Source organism: Ascaphus truei, chromosome 4, assembly GCF_040206685.1.
Source record: "Ascaphus truei isolate aAscTru1 chromosome 4, aAscTru1.hap1, whole genome shotgun sequence".
Lineage (NCBI taxonomy): Eukaryota > Metazoa > Chordata > Amphibia > Anura > Ascaphidae > Ascaphus > Ascaphus truei.
In genome coordinates, this window is record NC_134486.1 from 411,165,855 (window position 1) to 411,182,465 (window position 16,611).

The 16,611-nt window shown below is 41.2% G+C and overlaps 1 protein-coding gene across 4 annotated transcripts in view; it reads right to left on the reverse strand.

Moving 5' to 3' along the window:
* Nucleotides 1–16,611, reverse strand: part of DNAH8 (dynein axonemal heavy chain 8) — a 1,091,167-nt gene that overhangs the window by 11,089 nt on the left and 1,063,467 nt on the right. For all 4 annotated transcript variants that reach the window (XM_075598772.1, XM_075598771.1, XM_075598773.1 and 1 more), the window contains 3 exons: nucleotides 16,163–16,315; nucleotides 12,711–12,900; nucleotides 4,912–5,033 (listed from right to left, as the gene is read on the reverse strand). In XM_075598772.1, coding sequence (XP_075454887.1) covers nucleotides 4,912–5,033; nucleotides 12,711–12,900; nucleotides 16,163–16,315 — 465 coding nt within the window. The remainder of the gene's footprint in view (nucleotides 1–4,911; nucleotides 5,034–12,710; nucleotides 12,901–16,162; nucleotides 16,316–16,611) is intronic.

Here is a 16,611-nt window from a genome sequence, read left to right on the forward strand (position 1 = left end):
ACGAGTTGTTGTCTTAAAAAATCTAATTGCAATTCAACCTGTCTTTTATTCCCGTACAGTACTTTGAGTGTGTGTGTACTGTAGTTATAATTTGAAGATTAAAAATACTGTATACAGTACAGTACATGGGAAAGAAGTTCTTTCTAAAGCTCCTTAGCTTTTAGCCATACAAAAATTCTCGAACTGTAGAAGATTTAAAATATGAACACACACAGCAAAAAGTATTTTTAATAAATTAAATGTTTTATTTGTACAGGATAATATAGTAAAGAAAATACCAAATAATACAAAAATACAACTTTGTTCTCCTTCCGAATTTAAAATATATAATTTGCACATGCGTTTATCTTAAATTGGAACCTTGTTGAAACGTATATGCGTGTCATCACATTTCTGCGCATGTGTGTATGTCAAATTGGAACCTTGTTGAATTGCATATGCGTGTCATCACATTTCTGCGCATGCGAGTCATTATGTAACCTTGTTCAGAATTACATTACTGTACAGTAAAATACAGTGCATTTCCTCACTGTACTGTAAGTGTATATAAACAGTAAATGCAACGTATTTTATAGATTTGCATAGTGTACAGATGCAGCCACCAGTATTAGAACTCTTGCCTGGGAAATTCTGCGGCAGTCTCACAGTAAATGCCTCACCATGCCTCAACATTTCTGTGAGATTCTTAAGGGCCCATCGGATTAACACAGCGGGGGTTCTTGCAGTCCCATTCAAACTGAATAGTGTATGGCGCAATAAAATGTGGTATTTTTGCAAAATCCGTAGAGCGCTGGATCCTTCCTTTTCTTAGTGTTAGCCCGATGGGCCTTTAAGAATCTCACAGAAATGTTGAGGCAATGTTGATTGGATGGATTTTTGTGTCTTACCTTTGGAATACAAGTTTCTTTGCTCTACATCTGAGTGCTGCCGTCTCCCTTAACATCTGCCTTGGTGGTAAAGTATGTTTTATGTTATTTTATGACCTTAGCACCAGACCCTATTGTGATTTTACAGGAGTGCTAGTATCTGCTTTTACTTACACACACACATATACATACATATATGCACATATATATATATCTATATATGTGTGTGTAAAAATAAATATCTGACATACCGTATTTATAAATCTTGAAATCAAGTTGCTTTTAGTACTTAAATAAACTTACAGTAGTGCTATAAATAAAGTACTGAAGTATTATATTTATTTAAATGCCTTTACAACGTTATATTACAGTATGTATAGTATGTGCAGGATAGTGCTACTGTAAGTGTAATTGTATCTAAACAGTAAATGCATCTTATTTGCAAGATGTTTATACTGTATACAGTACTGTACAATATATCAACGAGATATTTATACAGTATACAGTATATTTAAATGCCTTTAGTACTGTATGTACAGTACTACTGTACGTGTCTAAATCGTGAAAACACAAACACCAAAAAGTATATTGAAAGGTTGAAATTTTTTATTTGTACAGGATAATAAAGGAAAAAGAATAATACAAGAATACAAATTCGCCTCTTCCTCAAATTTACAATCTTGTCTTTTTCTTCTTCGCAATGGCTCGTGCTTCTTGGACATCTTGGTCTGTAAAGAAAGAGACAATATTATATATTTACAATCGCACCGTACATTATGCAATCAAGATTTTTGGGGGGTTTGTGGAGAAAGGGCATGACATGGGGAACACTACATTATAACTACAGTACATTGTGACTACTGTACACATGACAAAACTACAGTATTAAACCATGATGCCAGTACAGTCCATTGTTACACTGTATCTTCTAGTTTTTGAAGGGGGTTGGAGGAGACAAAGCATGCATGGCATGAACCACAGCACTTTACGTTAGGACTAGAGGTTTTAAAGTACATTAGGTTTTGGGGGATTTGAGGGGAAGGGACGTGGCATGAATGGATTTGAGAACTGTGTCTTACCTGGCAGTTTTGCTGGGAGAATTTCCTGCACCAAGTTTCCTGCATGTTCTCTTTGCCAAACTCCAGACATGCGAAATAGAAAATAGGCATTAAACAATGAAATTAAAATTTTTGATGCTGTCTCTCACGGTTTTTATAAGAAGACTGGTAGCTTTAAAATTGCACTTCATTTCCTCTATAATTGTTCTCCTTAAATTTGCTGGAAGAGCCTTCTTGTATTTATTGCCTTCATAATTTACATTTTGGGTCCACTCGCTGTACAGCTCAAAACTGATGTGGTGTTTAAAGATGAACTGGGCATATTTCTGAGGTAGACCACCAGATCTGATTTTGTATTTCTCCCGGTGTGAGGATCGTCGTAAGGTCCGCCCCAGTCACGTATCTTGCGAGACATGTAAGCACTACCTGCGCCTAAGGGCCGCATAGCTATAAGGGAGACACCTCGTCTCCAGGCTCCGCCCCCGTGACATATCCCGCGACGTCACAGGTGACACACGTCAGCCGCAACCTGCGCGCAGGCGCCACGCGCTAGGAAGACAGACACCACAGGGACCACCTCCAGGTGCCGCCTTCATGACAATGTGGGCAGTGCAAAGCACGCTTTGAATATCCAAACGAAGTCACTCCAACCTGTTTATTTGTATACACCTATACTTACCCAACCGGTGTTTATGTCTGGTCACTAGCCAGTGAAGGTCCCACATTATTGCAGTGGGATCTTTTCCAGCTAATCGGTATCTAGTGGAAGTGGTTTATTGCAAGGGTTGGAGTATTTCGGTCTGGACTGTCTGGGACCTCCAGGGACACAATTTATATGCTTATAGTCTTGGGCTATTTAGCCAGTGGTTCATGTTGGAGCACCATACAGTTTCTTGTGACTGAAAGCACGCTTTGAAATCACGCGATACCATCCCATTCCAGTTGCGGACAGGAGAGGTTCACACCGAGATGATCCAATGGGACGTCATCCACACTTCCACGGTCAACGTCATGCTTGGACTTCCATGGCTCCAATTACATAACCCTCGCATAGACTGGAATGATGCGGATCCATTCCAATGGAGTCCTCAATGCTTAAAGAACTGCTTCAGTTCCTCTACAAAAAATATGCAGGGTTTCTCTACCTGAACAGGTAAATACCCTCTTACCTGAAATCTACTCCGATTTCCGGGACATCTTTAATAAAGCACAAGCGGAGGAACTACCACCCCACCGGCCATTTGATTGCCCCATCAATATACTGCCCAGTTCAGTTCTGTCGCGAGAGGTTTCTTAACCATTATCTTCCCTAAAACAAAGGCCGTGAAAGAATACATCTCTGAGAACATCCAGAAGGGTTTATCCAGAAATCCTCTTTTCCCGCAAAAGCCGGGTTTTTCTTTGTAAAGAAAAAAGACCCTGCATCAATTATCGAGGCCTTAACAAAATTACTATAAAAAATCTGTACCCCTTGCCGTTAATTTCCGAATTCCTTGACAAACTGCAGGGTGCCACAATCTTCACCAAGCTGGATTTATGAGGAGCTTACAATCTAGTAAGAATCCGTCAGGGGGACGAATGGAAGACTGCTTTCAACACCCGGTACAGACACTATGAATACCTTGTGATGCCATTCGGCCTTTCTAATGCTCCAGCAGTATTCCAGGACTTTGCTACTGTAATTTAATTTTCAGGGACCTCCATGGCCAATTTGTCATTGTCTATCTTAATGATATCCTAATTTTCTCCAAGTTCGTACAGGAACATCTGGGTCAGGTTAAACAGGTACTTCTATGTCTGCGAAAGAATCACCTATTCGCTAAAGTTGGAGAAATGTCAGTTTCATCAGACCACTACGATCTATCTATGTTACAACATAACGGATACAGGCCTTGCCATGTGGTCGTGGATTGTCCCTCGACACTGAAGGCCGTACAACACTTCTTGGGCTTTACCAACTACTACCGACAGTAGAGGCAAAGAGGCAGAGGTGAATGGTTGGCGCATGCCCCTTTACAGACTGAAAAAACTGAAAAAAGGTGCCCGCCCAGCTTTTACAATCCCGGCAAATCGGTGATTGGCTGGCAGGGAAATTCCCACGCTCTGATAGGCTGTAGAGGTTGGTGAATGAGAGCCTGAAACCCTTAAGAGGGCTTGCAGCTAATCAGGAGCACAGATTCTAAGCGCCAAACCAGCAGCGGCAAATTAAAAAATGCTCTGTACAGAATAGACGCGAGCCAGCTTCAAGGATTTTCAATTCAGAAAAGTTTCTAAGTCCTGCTTTTGAGAACGTATCGGTCGCGGTTGGCATTGCATGCCAAAATCAGGACATTCCAGGACTTTCGTGAGTACCTACCGGTCAAGGAAAAGGGCTCCTACAGAGGTCATTTTTGTGAATTTCGTTTAGAGGATAGATTTATCCGTTAGCCCTATTCCCAGTAAGTGTGTTAACCCTGTACATTGTGTTACATTGTGTGTACAGTATGTCTTTTCCTGAAATAAATTATAATTTATTTTACCTCCTTGCTTTGCTCAATCAATGATCTCGGTATAAAAAGGTGTTAATCAACCTGGTCTCCTGCGACAAGTGGCCACCCTTTTTATCTAGTTTTTAAACACCTGAAAATTGACCACACACAACTCACTGGTTGACCTGTGCAAAGGGATTCACTTTTGCCATCTGGCAGAAACACGCAGAACTGCACCCAAACAAATCACAATCACAGTAATCACAGAAAATCAACAACAGTAAACATGCGTGTGATTGACAGCCTTCACGGAAGATTAACGAGTGAATGCCATGTGGAATTCAGCAGCCTTTACAAAAACGGCGCCGAGAAATTATCGAATAATGGCCGCTGCATCTGTACATGCATTGCCTACACTTCCTTATATAGAAAATAGGCACATTGTTTACTAAACAGTGATGAGGACAACGTTAATCCTATCATGCCAGTGATGAAAATAAATCTACATAAAATACATACAGCAGGTGGTGCAGTTATTTCTTCTTTCACTTGTTTTAATACTTCATTATGTACTGTAACAGTATCCAGAGCCCAGCCTTTGTGTGCTCGAGTTACTTCTTGTCTCATTGCAGTCAGAAACCCTGAAAAATAACAGACGGAAATAGAACAGTATAAATTAGCCTTATAGGGCAATTGATATCTCAGTAATGCACTAAAAGTGCCCGTGGCATCAAAAAGGCTAAAACAACATTTATGATTCATGATTGCCCTTAAGAAATATAATTTCATAGGAAGAAGGAGCACCTGTTATTTTACTGTAAGTACACTGAATAATCGGCCATCATTGTTTTATGAACAAAATCAAAAAGTTGATACTAAAGGAAGTCGTATCCACATTTTCATAAATAGGCAGAACAAATATTAAGGGGCTTATCCATTAAAGTGCCAGAATGGTGTGAACACTGGCAATATTGCACAGAAACACATCTCTTTATACCTATTAACCTTTCTCGTATGTACAAACCGTAATTACAAAATATACAGTACTTTTATGTAGTTATTTAGATCTGGTTTGTCAGTTCTGTGTAATATGTACATTTTGTATGAAAATAAGCAAATATCGCCTGTTTACCTGTTTAAAGTTATATTACACATGTAGCCAGGTCTCCCCTCACGTACTCACCCCCCTCCTTCTAGCACGCGAGCCGCGCGTGGTTGTAATTGCGGCCGGTTGCCGGGGACGCGAGCGGGCCGGTTGCCGGGGACGCGATCGGGCCGGTTGCCGAGGCCGCGATCGCGTCGTTAGGGTCCCGGCGGCTAGCGGAGCCGGGCGCCGCCATTGAAAGATAGCTCGCGCATGCGCAGTTAGAGCAGGTGCGGGAGAACTCCAGTCAGTTCGCGCATGCGCAGATGTAAGCCCGCGAAGCCCTAGCCTACCAGGGAAGGTATTGGCCAAGGACTACAGATACCAGGAGCATTAGGGAACCCCATGTGACGCCAGGGAGCCAATAGGGCTGGAGGAGCTCCCTGCTTGCAGGGAATAGATACTTTTCTCGGGGTTTTTGCACACGTCAGTTGGTGACCGGAGCAGCTAGGGGAAGGAGGTAGGGTGCAGGAGTCAGTGACTCTCTGCACTAGGCCAGCAATTCCCCTAGGCCCCAGATAGCCCTGAGTCATCTTAGTGAAGTATTGTAGGGACAGGCCCTAAGTTAGGGATCAGTCCCATTAGCTATTGGAGAGTAAGAATTTGCGTGCCTTGCGGAGCAAGCTGGACTGTTATCAGGGTGGGATCGCCCCTGAGGGATTATCCTGTGTTGGAGCCGGACCTCGTACAGGAACTCGCCTAGACCCTTTGAGAAGTCCGTTGCAGGTCCGAGCACAGGAGTGCTCGGCAGGTAACCCACACCCTCACGTGCACCAACAAGGCCTATCAACAGACATAGTGGCTGCGCAGTCACACACATACACTGGTTTATGACTTGGGAGTACGAGACATTGGGTTGGGGTTACTGGGCCTGGGGAGGGATCTCTTTGTACCAGCGTTAGTGTCCGCCGTGGCGCATAAGGTATTGGCGTCCGCCGTGACGCATAAAGTGTGGGCGTCCGCCGTGGCGCATAGGTAGAGTGGTGTGATAGGCTGTGATTAGTGTCTCCTCTAGAGAGGGACAAGTGTTATATGAAGTGTGTTATTGTGTTCCCAACTAAAAGCTCTTTGGTTATCTCACACGTGTATTTGGTTATTGTGATTGTCCTGCGAGGAACCCCTCCCCCTCTGGTGGGAGCCATCGCAGGTGGAGGCGCTGCATCGTATGTGAATACCCCTAATATAATTGCCCCAGGTTCCCGTGGCGGAAGCTCAGCCCTCCTGTGAGCCAACAGGTAATGCACCACACCTGAGTAACCTTGTATGTTCCTGCACCCACACAGTGTAATCTGCGATTGGGGGGGGAAAACCCGTTACACACAGGTATTGCTTCTTCTGTCTTTACCATTTTTCTCAACTCACTCTCCCTATTTTACAAGGTTTCCTCCTCTAGCATTTTCCCCTTGAACAAAGTCTGCTCTCTTAAAATTAAGCACCTTTGCTGCTGTGTCAACTAATTCAGTTCTCATTCTTATATTGAATCCTACAGTTTGGTGGTTTCTGTTATTATGCATAATGGTCTTAGAGCATCTATCCCAATTTGTGAGAATGGTGATCAATACAGCTCCCTCTTGAATACGTAAATTATTTTACTAAGTGACTGACATTTTGCAAGACATGTAACAATCCTGTATTTTGCTGATAATGCATCCAGAATACTTTCAAAGCTACTATCTCATTTCAAGCCTCAAAAACCTCTGTTTGTTTGTTTGTTTTTGTTTGAAATTTGTATTGGTTTTCACAGGGGTAGACATTATTAGGATACAACCGTGTTCTTTACAACATTTCTTCCATACCCAGAACCAGGTATTTTCGAAAAAGACGATTATAGTATTGACATCATTTCAAGACATTTGTTGGCCCTTAAACCCTTTAACAACTTTTCTTTATCTATCATATTCTTCTTGTTTTTCCCTATATGTTATGGGGAAAGAATAGGTAGAGAAAAGAATAGAAAGATGGGGCAGAGAGGGGGGGAAGGGAAGGGGATACTCACGGGACCAAGGTAGGTGGAGAGGAGAGGGAAGGGGTCTTCTCCCCCTCTCCGGCTCCCTCCCCGGCCCCACCCATCAGACCACTAGCCTCGATCATTTATATTTTGGGGATCTGTTCTTTATTTTTATTTTACTCCTAATACTTAGTTCTGAGGCCAGGCCTCCCATATCATATAGAATTGTTCTGTTTTCTGATTTAGTTTTGCTGAGAGTTGCTCCATAATTCTAACCTCGTTTACTCTCCTAACTACCGTGCGCTTGGATGGGACATTAATCTTCTTCCAGGCTGCGGCTATGCAGCACCGGGCCGCAGTAAGGATAAATGAAACTAATTTTCTTAAAGGCGTCTGAATTTCTTTATAGGTCGGGCTAGGAGAAAGGTCAGTGGGTTAACCTGTATTCCCATCCCTGTAATTTCCTGATTCAGTTCCTGGATCATAATCCATAATTTTTGATTTTGTGGACAGTTCCACCAGATATGTGCCATATCTCCTCTTTGGCCACATCCCCTCCAACAGAGATCAGACGCTCCTGGGAAGATCTGGCTTAGCCTACTCGGGGTTAAGTACCTGTAAAATAACATTTTATATATTTTTTCTTTTGTCGTTGTACAAATTGATGTTTTAGCTGCCGATTCCCAGATATCCTCCCAGTCATCTCTATCTATTTCTATGTTAAGGTCTTCTACCCATTTTAGCATATCATTATGGTTGGTAGCTGCTGCTGACGATGCCATCCCTGTGTATATTTCTGAAATCAGACTCCTCTGGTATGAACCCTTTCTGCATAGCTTTTCAAATTTTGTTAAATTTTGACATTTTTAATTTTTTTTCCTTGTGATATTGCTTGGAAAAAGTGTCTAATCTGCAGAAAGCCAAATATTGGCAGGTTCTGAGTTTGATTTTTCTTTTGGAGGTCTTGATATGAGAGGATCTTACCTTTATCTACAAGATCGGCTGCTATTTTTATATTGATGTCTCTAAATTGTTTAAGATCCTTTGGGGTGCAGCCCAGGGGAACTCTGGGGTTCCGAATACAGGAGTTAAGAGAGAAGGGATTGAGGACAGGTTATATTTCCCTTTGTTTTTAGACCATATCTTCCATGTACATCTCATGGCTCCCAGGCCAAGGCCATCCAAAAGCTTCTTTCCTCCCCTCTGAGACCACAGGGTCGTCGAGAGGGAGAGAGGGCTCATGTACAGTAGAAAGACTCAATTCCTAGCCAGCAACAACTCGCTGTGTCATTATTCCAGATTACTACTTGTTTTAGTTGGGCCGAATGATAAAATGTAATATCTGGGACTCCCAGTCCTCCGCATTCCTTGGGTGCCAGCTTTATTGATCTCGCTACTCTTGGCCTTTTGTCTTTCCATTTAAATTGGAAAATTTTATTTTGGATATTTTTGAGCTCAGGTAAGGGGATATTAATCGGTAGGGTCTGGATATGGCACAGTAGTCTTGAGAGTATATTCATTTTAACTGATGCTATTCTTCCTAGCCTGGTACTCATTCCAAATCTGTAGGTCCTTTTTGATTTTTGCAAAAAGGGGTGGATAATTACTTTGATAGAGGGACTGGTAGGAGTTTGCTATCTGTATTCCTAGATATTTGATGTCCGAGGAGCTCCATTTGTAATTAAAGTTTGATTTAGCAACTTGATTTCTGGGGCCAGGAGAGATATATTCAGTGCTTCTGACTTATCGTTATTAATTTTGTACCCTGAGACTTTGCCAAATTGATCTAATTGGTACTGTAAAATTGGTAGTGATATTAAAGGATTGGCTATAGTTAGTATAATATCATCTGCAAATAAGGAAATTTTGTAACTTGTCCCTCCAATTTCGATTCCTTTTATGTTAATTTAGTCCCTAATTATTGCCGCGAGGGGCTCAATTGTTAATGCAAAGAGGAGCAGAGATAAGGGACAGCCCTGTCTAGTCCCATTTTTAATTTTTATGGGGCTTGAGTCTCCTCCCAGAAGCTTGACAAACACGGTGGGAGTCTTATAAAGGGCTCTAATGCCCTCCAAGAAAGGGCCCCTAAAACCAAATTTTATCATTGTTTGAGCTAGAAAATCCCACCTTATTCTGTCGAATGCTTTTTCCGCATCCAAGCTTAATAAGATAGCTTTCTTACCTGTTAGGTGTACATGGTCGATGATGTTTATAATCTTTCAGGTATTATCTGAGGCCTGTGTTCCAGAGACAAACCCTACTTGATCAATATGTATCAAATTTGGTAGAATTGGGTTCAGCCTATTAGTTAGTATTTGGCTTTAAATAACCTCTGTTTGTTTTGAAGATTACTTCTCTATGGCCCAGATCCACAGAGGTCTGTTATTAATTTAACGAGGTGCTAATCTACTATAAATTAATGCCTCATTAACTGTTAACGTGCATCTTCAAAGCTCAATAACACAATAATTATTAAGTGCTGTTTTCAGCCTGGAAATGCGTTGCGTTAACTATAACGCAAGTTCATGCTAATAAAATGCAAAAGAGGTGTTCCCCCTAATAATGCAAAGAGGTTAGTTAAAGTAATAAATTAATGAGATGCTAGTAAAATCGTACCTAAAGGTGACATTATTCCCATTATGAAGCAAATTAGTAATACAGTAGGTTAAAGTGTTTTTATAGGTGGCTATTCATTAAACTGGTATAATGCTGATTGGGAGACTATCGCATGGAAATTCCCATTAAAATTAATGGGAGTTTCCATGTGATAGCACCCTGATTGGTACTTTCTCAGTTTAAAAAGTAACCCCCTTAGGCCGAGTCCATAGACGGACAGGCCGTGCTGAGGCGTGCGGACGCTCCGCGCTGAGCCCCTGCATCCTCAATGAGGGTGCCTTGAGAGGGGGCTCACGCGAGCGTCCGCATGCGTGCTGACGAGTTGGAGGTTTCAGCCGAGCGCCAAGCTGGTTTTCAGCGCGCTGTCGGCTGAAAACCTCCAATCACAGCACAGCAGCGTCAACGTCACGGCGCCATGACATCGGCGCCGTGACATTGACGTCAGTGCGTCGCGGGCGATTGGCCCAGCGATGTCACTGCCCCGCCTCCAACCACCTCCCCCCGGCTCCCTTCGCGCACTCTGGCTCGCCTGCAATCCATGTAATCGCACTGACTTCAGCAGGTGAGCCTCAGCGTGAGCGTGCCTCCGCTCTCCCCACCCCTCTATGGCCCGGGCCTTAGTGTTTGGAGCTGTGGCCCCCTCCATGTTTTTGTGAATACAGATGTAGCCGGTGACAATGCCTAGCTTAGAGATAACCCAACATATTCTAGGATTTTACAGAGTTTCTATCCAATTCAAAGAAAATAGTGGAACAGTATACCATATTGTGTGACATACTGTATCCCAGCTTATGATACCACCAAAAGCAATTAAGCTCACTACTCTACATCTCTATCATTATCTTGGTCCTGTTAGAAGTGTTTAAGTGTACCGCCTACCACAGGGGAAAAAGCAGAAAACAAATAGGGTTGCAACATGTTATTAAACATATCAGTAAAATGATGAGTACACTAGACAGTGTGCTCGAAAAAGAATTCACTTAACTGTACACCTTTTAATAGTATTTACTTACAACATATATTACCGAATATGAGTGTAACAGTAATTAAAAAGTCAAGCTAACAATATTGAAACAATATACCAATAATCCCTTCTTAATAGACACTCAGACAAAGTATAATGCTTGTTAGAGATTAGGAATCAATGGCTTAATTCATTATTGATGGCAATAACCATCATAGAACAAGAGCCAGACTCCGTAGTACACCTGATTAATGTTGTTAATAGGAATTTACTAAAGAGCATTGAGTAGTGCTAACTCTAGGTTTTATAAGGTGTAACTAGTTAAATCGTTATACCATATCACCCTTCTTCACCCATAAGGGAGAGGGATATAACAAGAGCGATGCACTGCCTTACTATATATACAGTAAGGTGTAAGTGAAGTATAGATGGATATAAGATAACCACCAAAAAGCAACCAACACACACCCCTAATTAAGTGAATATAACAAGGCAAGGCCAATTATTACTATTATTATTATCATCGATTATTTCATTTATTAGTATGGTTTCTAGTTGATCACTCCCTATCCCCACTCCCTTTTCCCTGTTATTAAATATAACCATATTTTGCTTGTGAATTGACCTCTATCTTGACAGTAACAGGGGAAAGTTCTAGAGGCAATATGTTCTGTTAGTAACTTGATTTATGCGGCTATAAATCAAGTTTTCTTCATTAGCACCATACCCCTGTCAGTTACTCCCTTTTATGTTCTTTAGTGTCTGCATTAAATTTAGAAATTTGTTTTCAAGCTCAATATATTTTAATTAAGTTAATTAAGTTAAGACCACTGCAAGCACAAACGTGGCAGCTTGAAGATGCCCAAAAAGACTTGAGAATATGATGAGAGATACATAAATTGATACATTTCATTATGCTATCTGCATCAATTAAATCCTCTCTGAAGCCCACAAATGCTCCACATTCACCAAATCCCACAAATAGCTTACAGGTACATTATTGTGAAGGGAAAATATTTTTTCTTCTGATATATCTTAATACGTTGTAATCGTTGACACTACATTTTAAATCTCTCTTTTCTTAATGTGTGTTCTATTAAACCTTTGGTATTTAATACATCTTGTACTGCACTGCTAAAATCAACAAATAGTAGTGGTTTTCAAAGCACCTGGGGACTGACAGTGCTTTATGTTGTATGTCTATCCAGAAATATTTTTCCTGTGCGCATTAACAGACATTATTATTGTTATGCACTTTGCATTAAATCTGAGTACGGGTTCAAAACACTGAATTTCTGCCCATGTAATACTGTGTCAAGGAATGTTTGTAGTAATAAAACACAATGATGTCAATCAATGTTTAAATGCTGGAATATTGTGAGTAAAACAATTATATATATATATATATATATATATATATATATATATATATATATATATATATATATATATATATATTATATATATATATATGTATATATATATTCTGTAACCTGGACTACAATAGGGATGTATATCAGAACACTATCTTGTGGTTGAAAGCATTTCTAGGACTAGACATAACCATAAAAAAGAACTATAGTAACTCATGACTAATTTAATTACAATTTTAATGTTAACACTCTTCAGGTAGCATGAGTACAAACCCTGTGGATTGAAGAATCCAGTCATCCAAAATACATTAGGTCTTCCTTCATAAATCCATGTGCTGAACTGAGTGTTCCTCTCGACAAGCTCAGTGAACCAGAATCCAAGTGTTGATGAATCCCAAGATACCTTTCTCCATACGTTGGGGATACGTGCATCGTACATGTTATCTAAGGCATCTCTCAAATTCTGAGGGAAAATAATTTCATATAAAGCATTTATTAACTACAGAAAACGTTAACATTATCGTTAAAATGTGTAATTTGATAGTTCACTTTGTTTTTACTGCTCTACTTAGTCAACACAATCCCAAAGAACATACTAATTGCATGAAATACTTTTAAAGCATTATAAAACAGACAACCATTAGAAAATGCTGAATTGTCAAATAGATAGCAGACTGTCATCACATTAAGGGGTCTATTCTATAAGCTTCGATAACCCACTTATTTTAGGCCTTTTCGGCCAAAATGCCTACTGCTATTCTGTAAGCCTTGATAAGTGGGCGATAAAGGCATAAATCGCCCATTTTTTCAGCCGTCCAAAACACAACGCTGGGTGAGCAGCGATAAGCACTTATCGGCAGGTTCTGAAACTCGTGCAATTCTAGTAGCCTCGATAAGTTTATCGAGGCTAATTGCGACTCTAGAATGGCAAGCTTCTCCCAAAATCCTCACGCCAGAAAAAGTCGTGAGGCTGGGGAGAACCTGCTGAAAAGGCAGCGAGAGAGGACTTCGGATTGATGCCGGGAGTCTCCGGAGCTGAAACCATTAATATCAGCACCGAAGACCGCAGGCATGAATCCCATGCAATAAAAATGCATTCACAGGCAAATTCATTACCTTATCGGCTGACCGCTAAGGCAATGAAGGGGTTAACTACCAGTGTTTATTGTGGGTAGCGGGGTGGGTGAAGGTGGTATTTGGCCCTTGATGGATGTTTAGGCTTGAGGGGGGGGGGGAATGCGGGTGGGATTAACCACTTAATTACCTTAGCGGTTAATACCGCTAAGGTAATACAGGGGTTAACCCCTCCTGTTACCCACCCGGTAGGTATAAACACCCACCAAGGGCCAAATATCAACTTCACCCATCCTCACTACCAACAATAAACATTCAAAATCACAACAACACTACTACCCCGTCCTCTACCCCCAACAATCTCCCCCAACACATACAGTACGGTAATGGATAATGGAGATATGGATAATAGCTCATTTACCCATTTAAAAAAAAACATTAGCCAGCCAGCATAAATAAAACTTTCTACTTACCCCTGCAATAATGAAGGGCACCCTCATCAACATACTGCAGGTCCATGTCCTCCGTTGCCAGCAAGAGTACATAAAAAATACAATCTAATGACCCCTAACCCCTTAATGATTTAGGGATTAATAACCACTATAGTATTTAAAGGGTTAACCCCCATCCTCCGCTACCAACCCAGGAGGCCTAACCACCCACCCTAGACCCACTATACCCACCCTCTACCCATTGATTGGCACAGTGGTATATCATACCCATATAATATAGATATGATAAGCCACAATAGCATTCAATGGTTACCCTAATACCAATCATTAAGGACAAAAATACACAATAATAAAAGAAATACACAAGCACCTAAACACCCCAACAATAAAATAATTAAAAAGCCTAATTTTACACACGAATAAAAATTATTTAGCACCAAAACAGCAAAATAATAAAAAATTATGTTATTCCAAAACATAACAATACATGCAAACTATTCAAGAAATAAAGGGAGAAAAAAAAAAAAACTCGGCGGTCACAGCTTTCCAAAGATCAACCAAGCGCAGTAAAAATAAAAAACTTTATTGAATCAAATATAAGACATCCACAGAGAGTGAGTTTTATCATTTCTTATTAGGAATGTATTCCATTATTCTAAGTAGGGGTGGGGCTAGAGGCGGGGCTAGGTAGCGAGTAGCTTTTTTGGTTCAGCTAGTAGCTTTTTGGGTAATTTGTAAAGCCCTGTATATATATCCCTTTATTATTCAATTTGCTGTACAATTCTCTGGATAAAAGACAAGACATTTGCAATATTTGGATCTACAGTGCATGGGCTAATGTGACAATAAAGAAACACCTCCACAGATAAAACACAGTGGTATCTTATACCATATGTAGCCATGCTATCTGTGCGTGACCTTACTGGGGGGAGAGGTAATTGTTCTACCATGGGAGATCACCTTCAGTTCCAGGAGCTTACGGCAGATGGAGGTGCTGCACTGCTTAATAGATATGTGGGGTATGAACCCCAGAAGCCTGTTCCTGTGTCCCCACTACCACTGGCGGACGACTCAGCCCTCCTGTTACCAGCAGGTATCATGCACCACATGACAAATAATGGCCAAATCTCCCACCGGGTGAGAGAAACACTGTTACACATGTAACGGATTTTCTGGCTAAGGCTGACCCACCCAATCTCACATTGGCCCCTGTGGTCTAACCAGTCCCCATTACATGGTCGTGTCTTGCGGTGCACCTGTTGGCAACAGGACTCCAGAGTCTCCCGCATGATGTTGTGTGGGGATGTCAACCCAGACAGGCAGCTGTGGTAGCGTGTATGAGTCCTACCTACATACAGTGCAGCGCCTCCACCTCATCAGGATCTCTGCATCCGCAGGGAGATGGTTCTGATGAGGAACTCCTTCTCGGTGGTGCCTTCCACTGGAGAGTAACTTCAGTCTCACACAGTGGAGTTGATTTAGAACTGGACATCTTTATTGATTGGTGGTATGGGCCAGCTGCCCTTCACAGCCAGCAACTCAGCCGCTCATCTTGGCTGGTACTTCCCTTTGAAAGGTATGCTCTGTTAATGAAGTGGAATCACCTCCTGTGCCAGGTCCCTGGACACAGTGTAGGCCCAGCCAGCCGGGCTGCTGCTGGGCCCTCAATTAGAGCAGTGTCTCTAGTTGCTTCACTAGTACACTCTGGCCTTCTGCTTTGCTTAACCTTGAGAACATACTAACTTTGGACAGTGCTGTGCCTTATATACCTCAGGAACCTGGCACATCTCTGATGTCACTAACGGTGGACTCAGAGCATGTTACCACTCCCCTTGAATACATATGACACCTCACCAGGGTGTGAGGGCAAACCTCCATGATTGATGCTGGCAACCCTGTAACTTACCAGGCTTACTGCCAGCATGAGAGAAAATTGTAGGCCATTTAACAACATGGCTACACACATATGTAATAAGCCATGTAAAAAATGTTAAAACATCAGGTTGCATTTTCCCATAACAAAGCACATCAGAGAAGTCTCTGGCGAGGGTAACTATAGCCCCTCTCCTTTTTATTAGGAAGCAGTAATAATTATAAAACATTGTTCTATAATGATGAGCAGTTTTACACCACATGCACACTTGCTCCATCCTGATATTATTCTGCATCCTCCCTCTAAGACTAAAAAAAAGTACTCACCTCACTCATAATAATAGTGCCTTCAATCGCCAGTTTCAGGTCTTTTAAGCTGTTTCTTACTATTGTGATAACCTTTTGCATGCGGTCAATTTCTTGACGAAGAAAAATATTCATTGAGCCAAGGGCTCCCATTTTCTGTAGTTGTGCCTTTACCTAAAAAGGAACAGGAGATATATTTTTATACAATTTTCCTCCGCCATCGAGATCTGTCTTATTCAGTAATTGGAAATGCATCTATGGGAATGTGACCTTTACAATGATATATATGGTTTGCCCACAGGCAATACAAAATGTTTAAAAAATAATATTGGTAAATGTTTGTTTGCACAACACATATAATGTAGATAAAATAAGCTAAAAGGCAGAATTAAATAGATAGTCACATTTTAAATATAATATATAAATACTGTATACATTTATACAAAGATTGCAATTTCTGAGCAAATGGA